The 21,348-nt window shown below is 36.8% G+C and overlaps 2 protein-coding genes across 2 annotated transcripts; one reads left to right on the forward strand and one right to left on the reverse strand.

Moving 5' to 3' along the window:
- Nucleotides 1–3,794: 3,794 nt before the first annotated feature.
- Nucleotides 3,795–8,545, forward strand: LOC131944180 (neuronal acetylcholine receptor subunit alpha-7-like). The gene is made up of 9 exons (XM_059304711.1): nucleotides 3,795–3,904; nucleotides 4,254–4,408; nucleotides 4,580–4,624; nucleotides 4,904–5,013; nucleotides 5,778–5,973; nucleotides 6,493–6,784; nucleotides 6,916–7,002; nucleotides 7,416–7,534; nucleotides 8,002–8,545. The coding sequence occupies exons 1-9, from the start codon at nucleotides 3,841–3,843 to the stop codon at nucleotides 8,326–8,328; spliced, it is 1,395 nt and encodes a 464-aa protein (XP_059160694.1). The 5' UTR covers nucleotides 3,795–3,840; the 3' UTR covers nucleotides 8,329–8,545.
- Nucleotides 8,546–12,527: 3,982 nt separating this feature from the next.
- On the reverse strand, nucleotides 12,528–20,083 carry LOC131944156 (myosin, essential light chain, adductor muscle). Its single transcript, XM_059304680.1, has 6 exons — nucleotides 19,927–20,083; nucleotides 18,391–18,418; nucleotides 16,151–16,297; nucleotides 14,309–14,476; nucleotides 13,189–13,275; nucleotides 12,528–12,878 (listed from the first exon to the last, which is right to left on the reverse strand). The coding sequence occupies exons 1-6, from the start codon at nucleotides 19,930–19,932 to the stop codon at nucleotides 12,841–12,843; spliced, it is 474 nt and encodes a 157-aa protein (XP_059160663.1). The 5' UTR covers nucleotides 19,933–20,083; the 3' UTR covers nucleotides 12,528–12,840.
- Between the last annotated feature and the right edge of the window lie 1,265 nt (nucleotides 20,084–21,348).

Below are 21,348 nucleotides of genomic sequence, written 5' to 3' on the forward strand. Positions count from 1 at the left end.
AAGCCCTAGAAGAAGTGGATAGATTCACCTACCTTGGAAGTATTGTTGATAAGCAGGGTGGGACAGAAGCAGACATAAAAATAAGGACGGGTAAGGCAAGAGCAGTCTTCAACCAACTAAAAAATGTTTGGGGTTCGGGAGATTTAACCCTTAGAATAAAAATCCGGATCTTCAACACACTAGTAAAACCTGTTTTACTCTATTGAGCCGAGACATGGAGAATAACTGCTATAAATAAGAAGAAAATACAATCATTTATAAACGCATGTCTCAGAAAGATCCTGCGAATTCGCTGGCCTAAAACCATCAGAAATGATGTTCTATGGCAACGGACAAATCAACTGCCAGTGGAAGTAGAGATCCTCCAGAGAAAATGGAAATGGATTGGCCACACACTCAGGAAGCCTGTATCCAGCATAACAAGACAGGCCCTCACCTGGAATCCACAAGGCAGGAGGAAGAGAGGCAGACCAAGAAAGACCTGGAGACGTGACCTGGAAGAAGACACCAAGAAGATTGGATACACCTGGGGACAGTTGGAGAGACTAGCCCTGGACAGAGACGTCTGGAAAGCTCTTGTCAGCGGCCTATGTCCCAGTAGGGACGACAGGCAAACATGACATGAATAGCCGTCACCAAACCCGTCTCTATGATTGTAAAATGTAAACAGAGTGAACACCGCTCACCAGATCATGTGGGGTGGGGTGGGGGGTGGTAGTGATAGTGATAGAGAGGAAGAGAGGGGACTGCAAAGGCGCGCTTGCAGCTTGTTTTCTAACTGATCCCAGAAGAGAATTATATATATAGATAGTAACAACAAGTTACTAGATTCTAAGAGTTAGTGTAAACCTAAACTTAACTAAACTAAAAAAACTTCTAGATCTAGATCTAACTAATTCTAGGTTAAAGTAGATAAGTAGTAGATCTAGATCTAGAAGTTTTTTAGTTTAGTTAAGTTTAGGTTTACTCTAGTTTAGAGTTTAGTAGAGATCCACGACTCTACTCTTAGTTTACTCTACAACTCTACAGTTTGAGATTCTTGTGTGCTATGTCAGTGAGTGCACATAATACTTAGATCTAGTTATAACTAACTACTAAGTTATCCCAACTGTGTAACTGCAATACCTAAGAAATAAATTAGACTAACAGAATATTTTAAAATATAACTTATTTTTTACCTTCTTGTTGAACAAAAATGACTCAGTAATCATATGTAGTACATACGTACACCAAAGATAAACTGGTAGTTTTATGGTACTTTATGATAAGCAAGAACTGTGTGGTTGAATGGTAGAGCATTAACTGCTAACTTGTAAGTCTCAAGTTCGGATCCTGGGCTCAATTCTAAACAATGTACCAAAGTCCTCCCATTGTACCTGACTCAAGTTAAGCCAGGGAGAGTAAAGGTGGCTGGGCATAGTGCTTATCACACTATCACTGCATACAGCAAAGTCACTGATACAGGTGAACTCTGCTTACTTTTTATGATAAGCAAGCAGGGTTGTGTCAGTTATATTTATTATTTATATTATTTATACTGTTAATGAAACCCCATATCCCAACAGGAGAAAATAAGAGCTGATGTGATACAGATTTGACTCTGAAATCCCTTGCCTGTGATCACATAAATAACTATTTGTATTAGAACAATAACAAAATACTTTTGACAGGCAAATAAAGGTTTGTAATCATCATCAGATTCAACTACTTAAAGATGTTTTTTCTAATACAATATAGCAATACACAGACAGGTTGTAAAGGTGGATCTAGATTGTAGTAAAGTTTCTGTTAGTGTATCAAAACTCAAAGCCAGCATTAAGAGAACTTGATGAAAAAATATAACAATGGTGGCAAAGTGACCTACATACAGTGACTACTTTCAAATTGTATAACTAGTGTCTGAGTCAAATTATCCAAAAACAAATATCATTCCCACACACATAAGATATATCTGTTGCGGAAACTTTTCTCCCCTAACATAAGCTTTATAAATATAAAAATTCCAACGTATTTGAAACCAACCTTATGGGTACAGTAATATATTTTTATCATAATAATATGACAATATAATGTGCCAATGTTATTAAATTTAACTAATAGCATCCAAGTTTGATGAGAAGCCCCCCTCCCCCTAATCATTATTGTTGATATGGATACAAAAAATTTGCCTGTAAAAAAATTATTAAAAACAAACTCAAAGCTTAAATAAGATTAAATATTTAAGAATCAATGTTATTATTAAAATTAGCAAATTCAAAGATGCAGAGAACTTGAAACTATTTTTTACATTTAATTTTGATCTATTGAAAGGTGGCACCTGGACATAAGTTTCCTAGCATATTTTGTAGATATGAGCCATTGAGCAAGCTTGTAAGTTTTTCTTTTGAAAGTCTAGAAAATTTAAGATACAAGGACCCGAGGACATGTTTTTTTTTAAACAGCCTCCTGGTGAGGAAGTCTATAACTGACAAATTAATTACTAGAAAAATCTAATATCAACAAGTATTTCATGGAAATTAAAATAGACTTAATTTTACATGAGCTTCTTAATGAAGTGGCTGTAAACAAATAAAGCCAGAAATCTGGGGTGTTGGATGCTAGAACTTCTACCCAACCATCAACTTAAATCTTTTTTCTATGTCAACACCTTTATGTTTTGGACTGCGATAACTCAGTTAAAATTAGATATATAATTATATCTCTCTCCCTTGTAATACCTTCAACATTGTTAATATATGTATACTACTGATGATCTCAGTATTTTGTTACCTCCTTTTTGTTTTGGAACAGTTTGTATTTTTTTCATGTTTAAATTGTTATAAATGCCCATCCAGCACAAAATGTCTCCTGAAAGAGAAATTGCTAATACATTTTGCCTAGCAAGCACCTCAACCTGCCTTAAACTATGATAAACCTGACCCTAGCTAAATCAAACCACCATCCCTACATAAAAATGCAAAGATCAATTTTAATTCATTAAATCCTGTATGCTGCTGTTTATTGTATTACAATTTTTTTAATTTTATTTTAAAAAGAGTGGTTGTTAAATTTAGAAGTAGAATGAAAAGATTTGATAGGGTGACAAACAACAACTGGCAAGCTCTTTCACCACCAGGACAACAGAACACATTTCTTATTTCATCAGCTCAGGGCTTTAGTTTTCTTTGTACTTTAATGATTTCACACCCAAAAAATTTTGGAGATAACATTTTAAATTTCTTTAAATATAGCTCTGGATCAATAATCTCATTTGACTCAGACCCAGCATAGAAAGGCCAATCTTTTCAGCAGATTATATTTTTTCTCTGGATGATTAAATTGTTTAAATAGAAAGTCAATAATTAATTTAACATTTCCAATTTTTAAATTTGTATTTAATTTAAAAACACCAGTAATCATGAAAATTAGAAAAAAGCTAAAATAAACAATGTCCTCTCCAGTAGTATTTAAATTATTTTTAAAGTTTCTAAAAATATTTTTGTGTCTTTTGCAACATTTTTTTTCTGTTTTAAACACCAGGCTATAAATTCATGGCAGCTTATAGTTGTGTGAAGTATGTGACAAGTGCTCCAGTTTAGTGTATAATCTCATCTTATTTGTCAATTCATGTTTTATACATTATTTCACTCTAATCTTTACTTCAGTAACCAGAAAGATTTGTAGCATATTTTTCAATTCATGTCTTATGCATTATTTCACTCTAATCTTTACTTCAGTAACCAGAAAGATTTGTAGCATATTTGTCAATTCATGTCTTATGCATTATTTCACTGTAATCTTTACTTCACTAACCAGAAAGATTTGTAGCCAACGTTTGATCTGCAATGTTAATGAGCAGGAATGTTTGAACAGAAAATTGGTGTTCTGCTGCTTCTGTCATTGTTCTGTTTCTCTCCCAACAAAGGTAGGCTATTTAGGTTCAGTAAGTCAAAAGTTAAACTTTGTGTCAGAACTTAAGGAATCTTAATGTAAATGCAACCTACCAGGACATAAAGACTTGGAGCATTAAATTTGATACATCTGACAAGTTTCTAATAAGTTTTGGCATGCCAGTTAAGTGCTGTTTAATATCTTCTCAAGTTTATCCATTTTTAAATTATTTGTTTTATATACATATCCTTAAATTCATGACTGATGGTTTAAATGTAAGTCACAGAAGAAAAAATATTTTTGGAATGCCAGAGTTTTATGTCTGAGTATTCTGAAATAATGACTTGCCAGTTAATGTATAACTGTGTGTGGTTTGGGTATAGGTCAGCAGCCACAGAAGAAAACTTACACCTTTCATGAAGAAAGCTTGATCAGAACACTGCTGGGTAACTACGTCAAAGAGGCTCGGCCAGTTACAAACCCAAATGAAGCTGTGTCTGTTTCTGTCAAGTTTTCATTTGTCAGGATTGAAGATCTGGTAAATAAAATGTAGCCTCTAGTCTACACATTCGTTATAAATTCATGTCTACCAATTTTAACCTGTAGTTTTTTTGTTATTAAAACTATTTTTTAACTCTTAGTTTACTACATGTTTTTAGCGATTTACTTATCTTTGTTTTCCTAACTTGAAACATTTACATGACAATAGGATGAAGCCTCAGATACATTTTCATCTTCAGTCTTCATTGTTCAGGTAATTCCATCGCTAAATCTTTCTTAAATTATTTCATTAAATTTCAAAAGTCTGCTACTAAAGTTCTTATGGCTCCCATGCAGGTGCCTGGTTTTGTGTGTTATTCCAGTTAGTTTAATGTGTGCTGCATAGAGTCTTAGAGTTAATTTATTTAAGACCAAGTAAACATTAGTAAAGCTGTATGAATGCATCTCTTTAGATGTGCTGCATAGAGTCTTAGAGTTAATTTATTTAAGACCAAGTAAACATTTGTAAAGCTGTATGAATGCATATCTTTAGATGTGGAATGATCCTAGATTGAAATGGAACAGTTCAGAGTTTGGTGGAGTTCGTTCTGTTCGCCTCCCTGCCAGCAAGCTTTGGACTCCAGATCTGGTTTTGTATAATGTGTATGTCATCCTAATTATTTGTTAATTCTTTCTTCTATCTTATTAATTACATTGGTTAAACTTTTAATATACTTATCTATTTCTATTTTTTTGTATGATTACTTTCATAAAAAACTAAAATTGGATAGCACTGACTGTGTGCTGTATTTGTATTGTTGGGTAGCACTGACTGTGGTGTATTTGTATTGTTGGGTAGCACTGACTGTGTGGTGTATTTGTATTGTTGGGTAGCACTGTGTGCTGTATTTGTATTGTTGGGTAGCACTGACTGTGCTGTATTTGTATTGTTGGGTAGCATTGACTTAGCTATATTTGTATTGTTGGGTAGCACTGACTTAGCTGTATTTGTATTGTTGGGTAGCACTGACTGTGTGCTGTATTTGTATTGTTGGGTAGCACTGACTTTGGTGTATTTGTATTGTTGGGTAGCACTGACTGTGCTGTATTTGTATTGTTGGGTAGCACTGACTTAGCTATATTTGTATTGTTGGGTAGCACTGACTTAGCTGTATTTGTATTGTTGGGTAGCACTGACTGTGTGCTGTATTTGTATTGCTGGGTAGCACTGATTGTGTGCTGTATTTGTATTGTTGGGTAGCACTGACTGTGTGCTGTATTTGTATTGTTGGGTAGCACTGACTGTGTGGTGTATTTGTATTGTTGGGTAGCACTGACTGTGTGCTGTATTTGTATTGTTGGTTAGCACTGACTGTGTGCTGTATTTGTATTGTTGGGTAGCACTGACTTAGCTGTATTTTCTGCAGGGCAGCCAAGACCCCACCCCAGTCCCTGTACGAGGAGACCGTGACTGTAACAGCAGATGGGGGCATTGTGTTTGTGCCCATGTTGACCCTGTACAGTACCTGTCCCATGGACCTGCAGGACTTTCCTTATGATGTCCAGACCTGTAGCATGGTCTTTGGTTCCTGGATGCACACTAGTTGGGAGATGAATGTCACGGTCAGTTGGTTTTTTTTATTTAACACACTAGTTGGGAGATAAATGTTATGGTTAGTTGGTTTTTTAATTTAACACACTAGTTGGGAGATGAATGTTATGGTTAGTTGGTTTTTATTTAACACACTAGTTGGGAGATGAATGTTATGGTTAGTTGGTTTTTATTTAACACACTAGTTGGGAGATGAATGTTATGGTTAGTTGGTTTTAATTTAACACACTAGTTGGGAGATGAACGTTATGGTTAGTTGGTTTTTATTTAACACACTAGTTGGGAGATGAATGTTATGGTTAGTTGGTTTTATTTAATGGTGCCCTTTTATTTTATTTTGGTGACATTTTAAAAACAAAATATTTACTCGACTGTAAAACTGTATTTTTAATAAGATACAAATATACATTAATGATATCCTGTAGCATAAGCAATATTTTGGTATTTCACAAAATATATAAACACATTTTGTGATGATATGTTCCCTGTTCTAAAATAGAAGGTTATTCTGCTTTCTGCTTCCATTTTAGTTTCTATCTAAGAAGACAGAAATGGATGTGATGCTGAATGAAGAAGATTCATCATACCTTGTACACCAGCATCCACAATGGGAACTTGTGGACAACAAGGCTCATGCTAAGCTCTCATTTAAAAAATATGAATGCTGCCCACAACCTTTCACCCTCATCACAATCACTGTGCAGCTGCGTCGACGCCCCCAGTTTTATAGGTACCTGACCATTGGACCTGCTGCTGTCATGGGCCTCTTGGTGCCAGTTATATACTTGGTCCCCAACCCAAGACATGATAAAAGTATTTTTGGTACGTTTTGTCTGTTGACTTATTTATGTGTATGTGATTAATTTCTGGTAAAAAGTGTAACAAAATTTGATGTAACTTAAAGTTGTTGTCTGAGAGGTTTTCTAGACTTGTGTTTGTAATCTTTTGTTTAGGGTTGCTTCTGTTGCTAAGCCTGACTATTTTGATGAGTATTTTACAACAAGCTATCCCATTTAACCACGGAACACTGCCTAAAATTTGTAAGTTGATCAAATTATTTTTGTTTATGTTAAATAACAAAAAGCACTTTTACAGTAGCTAAGGAAGGATGTGGTTGAGCTGTAGCACACACAACTGCCAACAGAGAGAGTTAAAAGTTTGCTTCTGTGAGACTGTAGAAAAGTCCTTGAGTCCACCCAGATCTGATGGGTACCTGACCTGAGTCAGGGAGAGAAAGGCAGCTGGTCATAGAGCTGACCACACCAACCCCTTACAAGTCAGTCACAGATACAGATGAACACATACATCACAACTTCTGAAAGAGCACTTTACTTACCTACAACAGATAAATGTTACATTGTGATGCAGCCAAGTATGGCAACTGAAGTAAAAATGCTTTAAAGGGTAGTGAAAAATGTAATGTCTATTTAATTATTCAACTCACTGCCCAAAGGTTCCTTCTACCTGGGCACAATGATCTTGACCTGCATGAGCATCATCACATCCGTGGTTGTGGCCAACATCAGTGTCAGGGGAGCCAGAAGGAAACCTGTGCCAGCTTGGATACATGCGGTAATTGCTTCCCTTTGTAATTGCTTCCCTTTGTAATTGCTTCCCTTTGTAATTGCTTCCCTTTGTAATTGCTTCCCTTTGTAATTGCTTACCTTTGTAATTGCTTACCTTTGTAATTGCTTACCTTTTTCTTACCTGGTCCTGTCACTAACATGACATGAGTAGTTTGTTTTACTAACTAAAAATAAAAGTCATAATTATACAACCTATATAAAATAGAAAAGTAATGACTCAATTAATCATCCCATCCTTTTGTTAAACAATTAAAAAAACCTTTTTTTAAAAACTATTTGTCCAGAAATATTTCATCATTTTGCTTCGAATTTAAATAATAAAACCAAACTATTTGTAGTGGGTTTTTAAATATAATTATCTAGAAGTTTTTAATAATCTTGCTTTACATTAGTTAGGTTAAGGTTTAATTTTATAAACAGATGTTTGGAGTTCTGTTTCTTGTTTCTGTTTAGATATTTCTTGGCAGACGGAGTTTGCGCCGAGTCCTCTGTATAGGTGACTACAGCCCAATAGGAAATCTCTACAGCGCTGACCTTCAGATGTCTGGCGTCCAGGACTTGGAAGGTGTGAGTGAGCACATGTTGCATGCACACGAGGACGGAGGCAAGCTCATGTCTCAGATCAACGCAAACATCAAGTACATTGTCGGCAAGATGATTGCTGAAGTTTCTTATGAAAATATCAACCAGGAGTGGGAGGAGCTTGGCAGAGTCATTGACAGATGTCTGTTTTTAGCATTTTTCACTCTGTATGTGTTTACTGCATCTTCACTGTTATAGCTGTAACTAGCCAGGTAAAAGTAGGTCGTGTGTATTGCCTTCAATGTAAATATTTTCATCGCAAGCCTTAAGACTGCTGCACATTTATATGCTGAGGAGTTTTACCTTTAATAAAAATGTGAATTTTGAGCACTTTCTCACATCATTAGACTTTTGATGTGGACAATATTTTTCACCTCATTTATAAGACATTGTTAGTAAATGTGCAGTTATTTTTTACCTCTTTTATTAGACATATCGTTAGTAAATGTGCAGTTATTTTTTACCTCTTTTATTAGACATATTGTTAGTAAATGTGCAGTTATTTTTACCTCATTTATTAGACATATTGTTAGTTAATGTGCAGTTATTTTTTACCTCATTTATTAGACATATTGTTAGTAAATGTGCAGTTATTTTTTACCTCATTTATTAGACATATTGTTAGTTAATGTGCAGTTATTTTTTACCTCATTTATTAGACATATTGTTAGTTAATGTGCAGTTATTTTTTACCTTATTTATTAGACATGTTGTTAGTTAATGTGCAGTTATTTTTTACCTCATTTATTATTATATATTGGTATTAATGTGCAGTTAAATTATACCTCATATAGAATTTATATTGATTATAGAGCCATAAGTCATTTATCAAACAAAATGTTTGATATTTTGTCTGTCTTTGAAACATCTTAAAAGTTTTGTGTACTGGAAATAAAAACCAAACTTGTCAATTTTTGTGTGATTCCGTCCACCAAGTTCCAACATTTTAGGATACAACATTTATTGTGGCTTAATTTTCTCTGCTGTTTTTTTTACTATTGAACAAATGGCATGAATCTTAAGTTTTAGATTCAAAGATCTGATGTCTTAAATTTTGAGAAGATTAATGTTTTATATCCTTAAAGCCACAACAGAAGCAATGAGAGTGGCTGTGTTGTAATGTAAAGCCACAATAAAAAATTTGAACTGTTGAACATTTTCCTTAGCCTTATTGTTTTCATTAAAAAAAATTCTAAATGTTTTAAACTGCACTTATTTTGAAAATGTTTCATGTTATGAAATGCATTTTTTTTCAAAATTTGTGTAATGTTATGAAACATTTTTTGGTTGTTGAAAAAACTCCATGCTTCACCCCTGCTGTAGAATACAATTTTTTTTTCAAATGCTGATTTCAATTGACTGAACAATTTTTTTATGTAACGGTTGTGTAACAATTTATTGGAATATTGTACTTATAGTTTGATGATTTACACATAAATGTAACACTATGTAGTAACTTTTTGTATTGTTATTTAAACAAAATTTACAAATATAATATCTTAAAGATGTATCTAAATAAATGTTAAATGGATGTAAAAGACTATATACTTTTGAAAATTAGTGATTGTATATTTTCTGCTTATTCACTTTGTTCCCTTGTTTTCTGACCTGAAATTTTACTTGTGATAGCTTCTTTATTAATTTAGCAAACAAATAATCTTGTCCATGAAATTTTTTTACAAGCATCTCCCAAAATTTTTAGAACAATCAAGTGCCCAGTTTTTTCTTGCCTGTAAGTGAACCTTGCAGCTCCTGGTCAGATTTTTTAATCTGACACACAACCTAACCACAGCAGTATTAATTTAAATTTTGAGATGATTTTTACAATTGAATGGTACAATCATTTTTTCTCTCACTTGTAATGTATATAAATGATTCATACAACTTTTTTACCTTTAGCATTTATTTCCATGTGGTACTTAGCATTTTTTCTACTCCTTCATTTTTTTTATATTGGTTAATTAATTAATTAATTATACTGTTTAAATAACTACAGGTTAAAATTTTGTAATAAAAGGCATTAAATCAATCTTTTACATAAATAAAAGAAACAACTTTAAGTTCATTACATGAAACCTGAACAGCTGAAGTCATTTTTCCGTGTGCTTTAAATTGGTCTTTTGTGTATTTGACCAAAAATGTCAAATGTCTTCTGATTGAATCATTATTTAATAATCGATGTAGCTGTATTGATATGTATGCTAAAACATTTTTCCATTTTGTACTTATACAGATAGACAGAAAGTACTGTGTATATTCCAGATTTTGTTGTTTGTATACCTCAAAACATAGCCAAATGTGCTACCTCATATAACAATATTTTATTCCCCAGAACCAACAGGCTGCTACCTGCTTACTATATTTAGAGCTGTATAAAACCTGTGGTACTATTTAGCATGGGACACTTTTTATTTGAGTTATATTTTTTAAAGTATCAATAAATATATGTACAGAACATTTTTGTTCAATGAAGTAATATTTAGCTGTTAACAAGTTTGTTACAAATGAAAATATTTTTTGTTCAATTGATGGTTGTTTCCCTTGTTCCACAATTGAGTACAGTGCACAAATTTTACTGCCAGTTCCAGTTCATTAAACTTCATGGTGAACTCTGTGTATTAAAATTAGTTGGTGAATTCAGATTGCTAAAATGTATACTGAGTTCAATTTATTAAAATTAATGGTGAACTTAGTTTATTAAAATGTATGGGTGAATTCAGTTTACTTAAGTTATTAAATTTCACAGTGAACTCAATTTATTAAAAATGTATGGTGAAATCCTCAACAAAAGACTAAACATTATTCTCCATATTCTGTTTGATAGAGGTTTGTTAAAATATATTAACAGTGTTCTTTAATTGTGTGCATTTTTTTAAAAAAGGAAGCAAATTTGTCTATTTCTGGTTTTTCCAAGAGGTTATGCTAATAATTTAACCAATATCCATTGAAGTGTATTCTCAAAAACCCAGAAAGCATATCATCTCATTGTCATGTTCTAATTTCAAACACTCATCATCAGTGTTCATTTTAATTTCATCATTAGCACTGTAAATTATGTAAGCATTCATTCACTGAACTTGCTTGAGACAAAATAAAGTTAATATTAAGAGATCTTTTTTCTGATGGCTGTTTTTTAGCTTACTCCACCATCTCAGAGATGAAATTATCTCCCATTTTGTTCACTCCACCAACTCAAAGATAAAAATTATCTCCCATTTTGTTCACTCCACAGGGGGTCGGCGTGGTCGAGTCGGTAAAGCTCATGGTTGCTAAACCGAAAAGTTTCGAGCTCGAACCCTCGGGCAGATGAGGCTCGTTAGCTGGGAACCGCCACTCTTCTAGGAGAGACAACTCCAAAATTAAAACAACTGCTGCCTTGTAGTTTGTTCTTGGTTGGACAAAGGCTATGGAAGCAAATCCAAAAAGAAAAGCAGGCTGAAATCGGAGTCAATGGCCTCACCAATGGCATAACCAGTTGACACGTAACGCTTAATTGTGTTGGAGGCGTGGTCGAGTCGGCAAAAAGCTCATGGTTGATAAATTCGAACAAAGTCTCGAGTTCAAACCCACTGGCAGATAAATCTCGATCCCCTTCAACACTAATAATTAAGAACAAAGAAGAAGAAGTTCACTCCACCAACTCAAAGATAAAAATTATCTCCCATTTTGTTCACTCCACCAATACAAAGATGAAAGTTATCTCCCATTTTGTTCACTCCACCAACTCAAAGATAAAAATTATCTCCCATTTTGTTCACTCCACGAACTCAAAGACAAACATTCATTTTGTGATGCCACCACAGACCCCAACTTGTTCTCACATAAATAATTTGGTGGTTTTCATACACCTGTATCATACCTGTATGCCATAATAAGTTTTTTAAAAATCATTTTAACAAAAACAAAAAATTTCAAATCTTTTTTTTAATTGGTTCCAAACACACACACGGATAACACTGTGGATACAATAGCCTGATTTAAAGGTGGATAATTCTTAACAACAGTTGGATGTTAGTTTCAGCAGTCTTCTTATAAGATGCCTTCAAGTTGTTTTAATATTACTGTCCCAGTTTCACATGCCAAGTTGTTCTGTTATTGTTGGTTGCTATGGTGATCCTCAGTGTTTATCTCTCCGCCTGTTTGTGTCATGGATTCATACAAAGGTAAACAGATGTCTTGTAGCTCGGTGTCAGAGTGTCTCCAGTTGGGTTCTAACTGCAGCTGAGTTGGATCAGTTGAGTTATAAAACTATTCCTGTACAATGCACTTCTTAACTTTAAAACATTACATGTTGCGTCACATGTTGCAGGTTAAGAAATAACTGGCCACACTCAAAACATGTCTACCAAAGACAAACAAATGCATTTATCGACAGGTGTTCGACAGGTGTTCGACAGGTGTTCACATGGACCTCACACAGACAAGACAAAACCTTCCACACACACATGGGTTCTAGCCAACAGATCATAGCTTTCAACTTTAACTTTTTGTAGTAAAAATAAACTGAAAACTGATCTATTTTTAAATTGTGAAGAGAATTTTCAAGAAGTACAGAAACTTATGTAACACTAGCCAGATGAGACCAAATTTTCAGGTGTTTTACTTTTTTGTCGTCAAATTTTGAAAAATGAACTTTGGAAAATGTTTTTTTAGTGATAAAGAGATGAGAGAGTAAGTCTGGTTTCTGAATGCCTGAGGGGGGTGGTGACCTTATTCATATGGTCCTTTCAAGATTTTCTGGATGAAATCTGGGGAAAAAAATGTATTAAAAAATAAAAATTAAGTAGGCATTATCTCCCCTACATTGTCTAACTATTATCTCCCCTACATTGTCTAACTATTATCTCCCCTACATTGTCTAACTATTATCTCCCCTACATTATTAAAATACTGCCTCACTTCGAGTACCTACTGTTTAACTTTTCATGATCTATATTGACGCAATTTAATAATTTTGCACCTTCGCCTCAATTATCACAACCATGTTTTAATTCTATTTTTAAACAAATGTTAGTGTATAAGGAGAATTTAAAATGAACAGGCGAAAGCCTTCCCCACCTTCGTATTTAATGTTTCCTTCCAAATCTTCTCTGGTATCTGTGGCCTGAATGATTTCGTCCACTTCAGCGTCCTTGAGTTTTTCTCCTGAAATCGGCAGAGAAATTTACAGGAATCAGATTGGCTACACGATCGTCATAAATTTCACATTTACTTTGAAAAATTAGATAACAATTTTAAATGTCTAAACAAGTCTGTTTTTAATTCACCAGGCGCATGTACACATGGAGGCCTAATAGATTCTATCATTAACTTCACTTGTGTACGTTTTATTGTATCGTCTTCAGCATCTCTCACTTATGTTTGAGACTCACCTCTCAACACTGACGTCAAATAGTCCTTCCCCACCCCCAAATAAAATAGACATTATGCTAAACGCATTTTATTTACCTAACTTTTTACTGCGAGACATTTCTTTACTCCCTTCCTCAAATCTTTGAACTCTTTTCCTCATTAGGTGTGTGACGTTATATTTGGTAGACTCTTCCCCCCCCCCCGGGATATTATTGCCCATACACAATGTGTTAGACCGTTGCCCCTATACACAAAGAGTGTTAGCCCGTTGCCCCTAGTGTTAGCCCGTTGCCCCTAGTGTTAGCCCGTAGCCCCTATACACAAAGAGTGTTAGCCCGTTGCCCCTATTGTTAGCCCGTTGCCCCTAGTGTTAGCCCGTGCCCCTATACACAAAGAGTGTTAGCCCGTTGCCCCTATACACAAAGAGTGTTAGCCCGTTGCCCCTATACACAAAGAGTGTTAGCCCGTTGCCCCTATACACAAAGAGTGTTAGCCCGTTGCCCCTATACACAAAGAGTGTTAGCCCGTTGCCCCTATACACAAAGAGTGTTAGCCCGTTGCCCCTATACACAAAGAGTGTTAGCCCGTTGCCCCTATACACAAAGAGTGTTAGCCCGTTGCCCCTAGACACAGAGTGTTAGCCCGTTGCCCCTAGACACAGAGTGTTAGCCCGTTGCCCCTATACACAAAGAGTGTTAGCCCGTTGCCCCTATACACAAAGAGTGTTAGCCCGTTGCCCCTATACACAAAGTGTGTTAGCCCGTTGCCCCTATACACAGAGTGTTAGCCCGTTGCCCCTAGACACAAAGAGTGTTGGTCCACTTACCAAGACATGTTAGGACGTGCCTCATCTCGGCTGCTGAAATGAACCCCTGGCCCTCACGATCGAAAGTCTTGAAAGCTTCATTGAAGTCAGCGAAGGTGCCAGTGTCTTTTTCTTTAGAAACAGCTGAGAAGATGGGCAGAAACTCCTCTAGTTTGTAGGCTTTCTCTCCTGTAAAAAGTGGTAGACATGTTGGTACTCACAGGTAGTTAGAGTATACGCACTGACTATTTTTTTTTAAACTACAGAAATCTATGCTTTACTATAATATTGGAAGTTCTTTTTAAACTTTTACTTTGTTGTCCAGTCACCTACCCAGTATGTTGGGTATGTTGTCCAGTCACCTAGTTTGTTGGGTATGTTGTCCAGTCACCTACCCAGTTTGTTGTCCAGTCACCTACCCAGTTTGTTGTCCAGTCACCTACCCAGTATGTTGCCCAGTCACCTACCCAGTGTGTTGTCCAGTCACCTACCCAGTGTGTTGGGTATGTTGTCCAGTCACCTACCCAGTTTGTTGTCCAGTCACCTACCCAGTATGTTGCCCAGTCACCTACCCAGTGTGTTGTCCAGTCACCTACCCAGTGTGTTGGGTATGTTGTCCAGTCACCTACCCAGTATGTTGTCCAGTCACCTACCCAGTTTGTTGTCCAGTCACCTACCCAGTTTGTTGTCCAGTCACCTACTCAGTTTGTTGTCCAGTCACCTACCCAGTTTGTTGTCCAGTCACCTACTCAGTTTGTTGTCCAGTCACCTACCCAGTGTGTTGTCCAGTCACCTACCCAGTTTGTTGTCCAGTCACCTACCCAGTTTGTTGTCCAGTCACCTACTCAGTTTGTTGTCCAGTCACCTACCCAGTTTGTTTTTGTATGTTGTCTAGTCACCTACCCAGTTTGTTGGGTATGTTGTCCAGTCACCTACCCAGTTTGTTGTCCAGTCACCTACCCAGTTTGTTGTCCAGTCACCTACCCAGTTTGTTGTCCAGTCACCTACCCAGTATGTTGTCCAGTCACCTACCCAGTTTGTTGGGTATGTTGTCCAGTCACCTACCCAGTTTGTTGTCCAGTCACCTACCCAGTTTGTTGTCCAGTCACCTACCCAGTATGTTGTCCAGTCACCTACCCAGTATGTTGTCCAGTCACCTACCCAGTGTGTTGGGTATGTTGTCCAGTCACCTACCCAGTTTGTTGTCCAGTCACCTACCCAGTATGTTGTCCAGTCACCTACCCAGTGTGTTGGGTATGTTGTCCAGTCACCTACCCAGTATGTTGTCCAGTCACCTACCCAGTATGTTGTCCAGTCACCTACCCAGTGTGTTGGGTATGTTGTCCAGTCACCTATCCAGTATGTTGTCCAGTCACCTACTCAGTTTGTTGTCCAGTCACCTACCCAGTATATTGGGTATGTTGTCCAGTCACCTACCCAGTATGTTGTCCAGTCACCTACCCAGTTTATTGGGTATGTTGTCCAGTCACTTACCCAGTTTGTTGTCCAGTCACCTACCCAGTATGTTGTCCAGTCACCTACCCAGTATGTTGTCCAGTCACCTACCCAGTGTGTTGGGTATGTTGTCCAGTCACCTACCCAGTATGTTGTCCAGTCACCTACCCAGTATGTTGTCCAGTCACCTACCCAGTATGTTGTCCAGTCACCTACCCAGTATGTTGTCCAGTCACCTACCCAGTATGTTGTCCAGTCACCTACCCAGTGTGTTGTCCAGTCACCTACCCAGTATGTTGTCCAGTCACCTACCCAGTTTGTTGTCCAGTCACCTACCCAGTATGTTGTCCAGTCACCTACCCAGTATGTTGTCCAGTCACCTACCCAGTATGTTGTCCAGTCACCTACCCAGTTTGTCGGTTCCTCCGTTCTTCTTGACGGTGCCGAGGGTTGGGTTCAACCCCAGGCAGTACAACATGTGACCTGTCTTGAAGGCATCGACCTCACCGTCACGACCGTCCCAGAAATCGAACAGTTCGAACACGTCTTTGATCTCTGTGATCAAGGATAAAACAACAGCTCAGCACACAGCTAGTTCAAGGTTAGAATTATGGTGTTCAAGGTTAGAATTATGGCGTTCAAGGTTAGAATAATGGGCATTCGAAATCTAGTGGCAAACAAAACTCTAGGTTGGGCAGAACAGACGTTTATCTTTTATTTAGAGAGCCTCTTCTGTAAACTCTCAAACAAGTTTTTGTTGCAGACTCTGTTGTATAAAGCTGCTGAACACACCTATTTATCCTTTTAAAAAATAGCTTACACACTTTATTGCGTTATTGAGCAGATAAAAGAAAATCATATGACTTTTATTTCAGTCATTGTTAGATTTAGTCTATATTGCCAAAAGTGATGTATTTTGTTAATGTCTCTAGTGACGTAATGCAGAGAAGAGCATGCAGGATCATGAAGTATATCGCAAATTTGCGTGTTTCTATTTTTGTCTACTGGTCTAACGCGACATGAAGCTGGTACTTGTGCTAAACTAGAAACATCTTTGAAACACGCAAACACGCAGGCCTATATAAAGTGTAATGCGGCAGAGCACAAAAATTAAAAGCGAATGTCACAAATAATGAAGTATCATTTTGCTTTAATAGGTATACATAGTATGATAATTATTTTTTTTAATACTTGAACTCAAATAGTATGATTCTATCTTTTTAACAGTCACTATTTTTTTTTAAATAATTAAAAGTGCTCTTGAAGCAACTGTATATGTTTAATTAATGCCGTATTTTGGGAAATGCGCACACAATTTGTAACCGTAGATAAATAACAAATAAATTCTTCCACCCTCGCCTCCCCCCCCCCTCTCCCCCACAAGCAACGGTGTGCCAAATTGTTGATTTACCTGGCAACCCAGCTTTGCCTACCGTGCCCTAAAAACCTGACCCGTTACGTGGCTGATCTTTATGCGCTCTCCTACAACCGGTTGCCATGGTTACATATGGGTAGAAATGTGCCCTATTCAGCACATCACAGATCTAGCATGATGTTAATAATTGTATTTATTAAAATTAGATTCTATATGAAAAGTTTTAATCAGACAACCTAGATCAATCTATTTTTTTTAAATCTTTCCAAGAAAATAACGCTCTACATCAGTTGTAAAAAATTTCCTTCTGGTGTAGGTCTAATCTCTAATGGCTACCATAGGCAACAACATATTTAGTTTATTTACAGTTAGCACAACATACTTACATTCCATCTAAACCAACTTTAATGTTTGCCGATGGAGGATATTTTTAAAAATGGCATTAATGCAACACAACTTACGTTATTGCATGACATACTGAATTAGAAGAAGGAATTAGATTCTAAGATGACTCAAAGGGGAAGCAATTCAAATAGAGGTAACTGTTTGGTGTATGGGAAGGTACTGGGAAGGTAATGAGAGGGTAAAAATATTGATAGATGGATTAGAAACAGTGTTTCTTCCAGACTTTTTTCTCCGGGGGTGCACTTGAAATCTTCGGGGGGCGGTAAACTTTCTTCGGGGGGGCGGACACTGTTAAAAGTATATATTTTCTATATAAATTATATAAATTTCATTTCGTTCGGGGGGGCGGTAAAAATTTTTCGGGGGGGCTTCGCCCCCCCGAAGAGATGCCTGGAAGAAACTCTGATTAGAAAATGCAGAGTAGGGTTCTGAGATTATAGATATATCATTTAAATAGAAAATCTATGCTATGGAAATGCAAATACCGTTGATGGAATGAAGGTGGGGGGGGGGGGGGGGGGGGGGGAGTTGAGGTACAGGAAAAATGTTCTACTTTCGAAATGCACGAAACGAAAGGGAGATAAATGCTTGATGATAAGTGAAGGAAAATTTAAAAAAAAAAGAAAATCAAAAGAAAAATCAAAATCAGGGAGAAACATACTAGATAGTAAGTGGGTAGAGTGGAGGTATGGAAGGGGGGATAACACACCGGTGAAGGTTGCGGGTAGTTAAAACACAGCAAACGATGACGTGAGGGCAGGCGCACACAACGAGGGTCCCACGTAGAGCCGTGGTTGCTCCAGGGCTATCGGCGCTGATGCTATGAGAAACATTCCACGAGGGGAGAAAACAAATGGGTGAGAGTTACCTTCGATCTCGTCTCTGGATAGATCAGTCTGTGGAATCAAGGGGAGCTCAGTCAGTTTCACATGAAAATATTTGCTTTCTTCAAGTAGCAGTTACTTCCCATGACTGCAAAAAACTACGATATTGTATGCCCCCTACCTACATTCATAGTATTTGTTTTAATACGAATTCTCCACCAATTATTTTCTGGTATAGACCTGATTCTGGCAATTGATGAACAAAACATGAGTAGATCTGTACCAGCTTTAAAATTAAACCTGTCGAGCTTGGGCTTTGGAACGGCGTGGCCTAGCGGTAGAGCGATAGAATGCTAACCCGTAAGTACGTTAGGGAAAGAAAAGACGGCTGGGCATGGTGCTGACCACACAAACCCTTCATATGCCGAGGTCACATAATCTACCATGGACCGTCAGGGAACTTTACTAGCTGTGGTTATCCTCTACACCATGAGCGGATCTTATCTACCTGTACCAATCAAGTGGTACCCTCTAATAGAGCTAGGTGTTGGCCTGATTAAATAAATAGAAACTGGGAGATATTTTTAAAAAAAAAGAGTTACTTGAACAAACCGAATTATCTTTCTTAGGGGAGTTATCTCACTTTAATAAACCAGTTATCTTTCTTTAACACGTCGAGTTACTTTACTTTAAAATGTTACCTTACTGTATTAAGCCGGGGTTACCTTACTTAAACCAGTCAAGTAATGTTACTCGTTGGCCTACACGCAAGTATTATTTTTAAAAAAACCCGAGTTATTTTACTTTGATAAGCCTTACTGTAACTCTAGATATTAAAACACGCTAGAGAGGAAATTACAAAAGTATTGCGTGGACCACCAGACCTCCATATACCAGGAGGTCTGGTGGTATGTTAAACTCTGGCTTCAACTATCTACAGGCGTTTCCTGGTCTATTCAAACTACCTGTCAATACAATCTGTCATTCAGGTTAAACTACCTGTCAAAACAACTGACCGGTCAATACAACTGCCGGTCAAGCCAACCTGCCGGTCAAGCCATATTAATTATCAAGTTTCCGTAACTAGGCAATGTAAAATATTCATTGACCAGATGTGCTGCCCACCTCGCTCACTTCTCTCGACTGTAATCCCCACCTTTTATCTCTCACTTAATTAGATGTGTAATTAAAGCTATTGCTTTTGAAAGATACAATCACACAAACATCTGATTGTTTTCACATTGCATAGTATTAAGCACTGAAAAAAATAACCAACCATTCACACTATAATTTACATTTATTTGACAATTTCCAATGAATCACTAGAACAAAATTACGAATATCCTTGAAAGTTTTTTAAGCAAGAACTATGCTCTTAATTAGCTAATTAAGTTTGTTAATGTATCTATTATCATTACAGTTAATTAAACTCTCAATATAACACATTTTTCGCCTGATTTCAATAAATCTCCGAATTGTATCAAATATAGTGAAGAAATCACCACAACAATGCAATCATTCACAGTATAAATGTCTAATTAATTCGTCTAGGAGAAGGTAATTTAGAATGGGGTACTTACAGCCATGGTTCTCTACAAGTTTGACAAAGGCAGGAGGCGATGATACACCGGCAGCGGTGGATTAAATACACTAGAAAGACGCACGTCTCCAGCCAATGCCTTATAGTACTGATGGCTGGGTATGCACGCTCGTGCTCAGGTAGGATGGGACTGGCCCACTTTAGCTGCGGGGGTGTACAGGTACAAGAGGTGAGATTTCAGGCTAGAGTTAGTTATTCAGCAGTTTTTTGTTATCGGCGAACGTCATTGGAAACAAATTTAAAAAAAAAAAAAATTAAAGTACTTTTATTCATGTGTGACATATATATTTATCAAACATCAACGAAAAATAAGTAAACTTTCTAACACTTCACAAATGTAACTCTTTATCAGATTGTGCTACAATAAAAGATCGTTAATGTTACCACCTATGTATAACAGGTACAAACGCATTATATGCCCTATCAAAAGTTTTCAAAACCTTACAGGGCCTAGATAATTCCGAGCTAAGATCTTCGGGCTAAACGTGAGTTTGGGTTGGTTGATCAGAAGTAACAACAATAGCCATGGGTCGCGCTAAAATATGTAGAACACAAGACTAAATTGATTGTACAAAAACTATCACGTGGACGAAGCTATGAGGTTAAACATTTGCATTCAAGCTAGGCCAGATAACGAAGGTTGCTACAACATTAGACCTAGTGCTACATCATTAGACCTTGTATTACAACATTAGAACTAGTGCTACAACATTAGACCTTGTATTACAACATTAGAACTAGTGCTACAACATTAGACCTTGTATTACAACATTAGACCTTGTACTACACCATTAGACCTAGGGCTACAACATTAGACCTAGGGCTACAACATTAGACCTAGTGAGTGCTACAACATTAGACCTAGGGCTACAACATTAGAACTAGGGCTACAACATTAGACCTAGGGCTACAACATTAGAACTAGGGCTACAACATTAGACCTAGTGAGTGCTACAACATTAGACATCTAGTGAGTGCTACAACATTAGATCTAGTGCTACAACATTAGACCTAGGGCTACAACATTAGACCTAGTGAGTGCTACAACATTAGACATCTAGTGAGTGCTACAACATTAGATCTAGTGCTACAACATTAGACCTTGTATTACAACATTAGAACTAGTGCTACAACATTAGACCTTGTATTACAACATTAGACCTTGTACTACAACATTAGACCTAGGGCTACAACATTAGACCTAGGGCTACAACATTAGACCTAGTGAGTGCTACAACATTAGACCTAGGGCTACAACATTAGAACTAGGGCTACAACATTAGACCTAGGGCTACAACATTAGAACTAGGGCTACAACATTAGACCTAGTGAGTGCTACAACATTAGGCCTTGTGAGTGCTACAACATTAGACCTAGGGCTACAACATTAGATCTAGTGCTA

The sequence above is a fragment of the Physella acuta genome, unplaced genomic scaffold, assembly GCF_028476545.2.
Source record: "Physella acuta isolate Inbredline_101_S28 unplaced genomic scaffold, ASM2847654v3 ptg000041l, whole genome shotgun sequence".
Classification (NCBI taxonomy): domain Eukaryota; kingdom Metazoa; phylum Mollusca; class Gastropoda; family Physidae; genus Physella; species Physella acuta.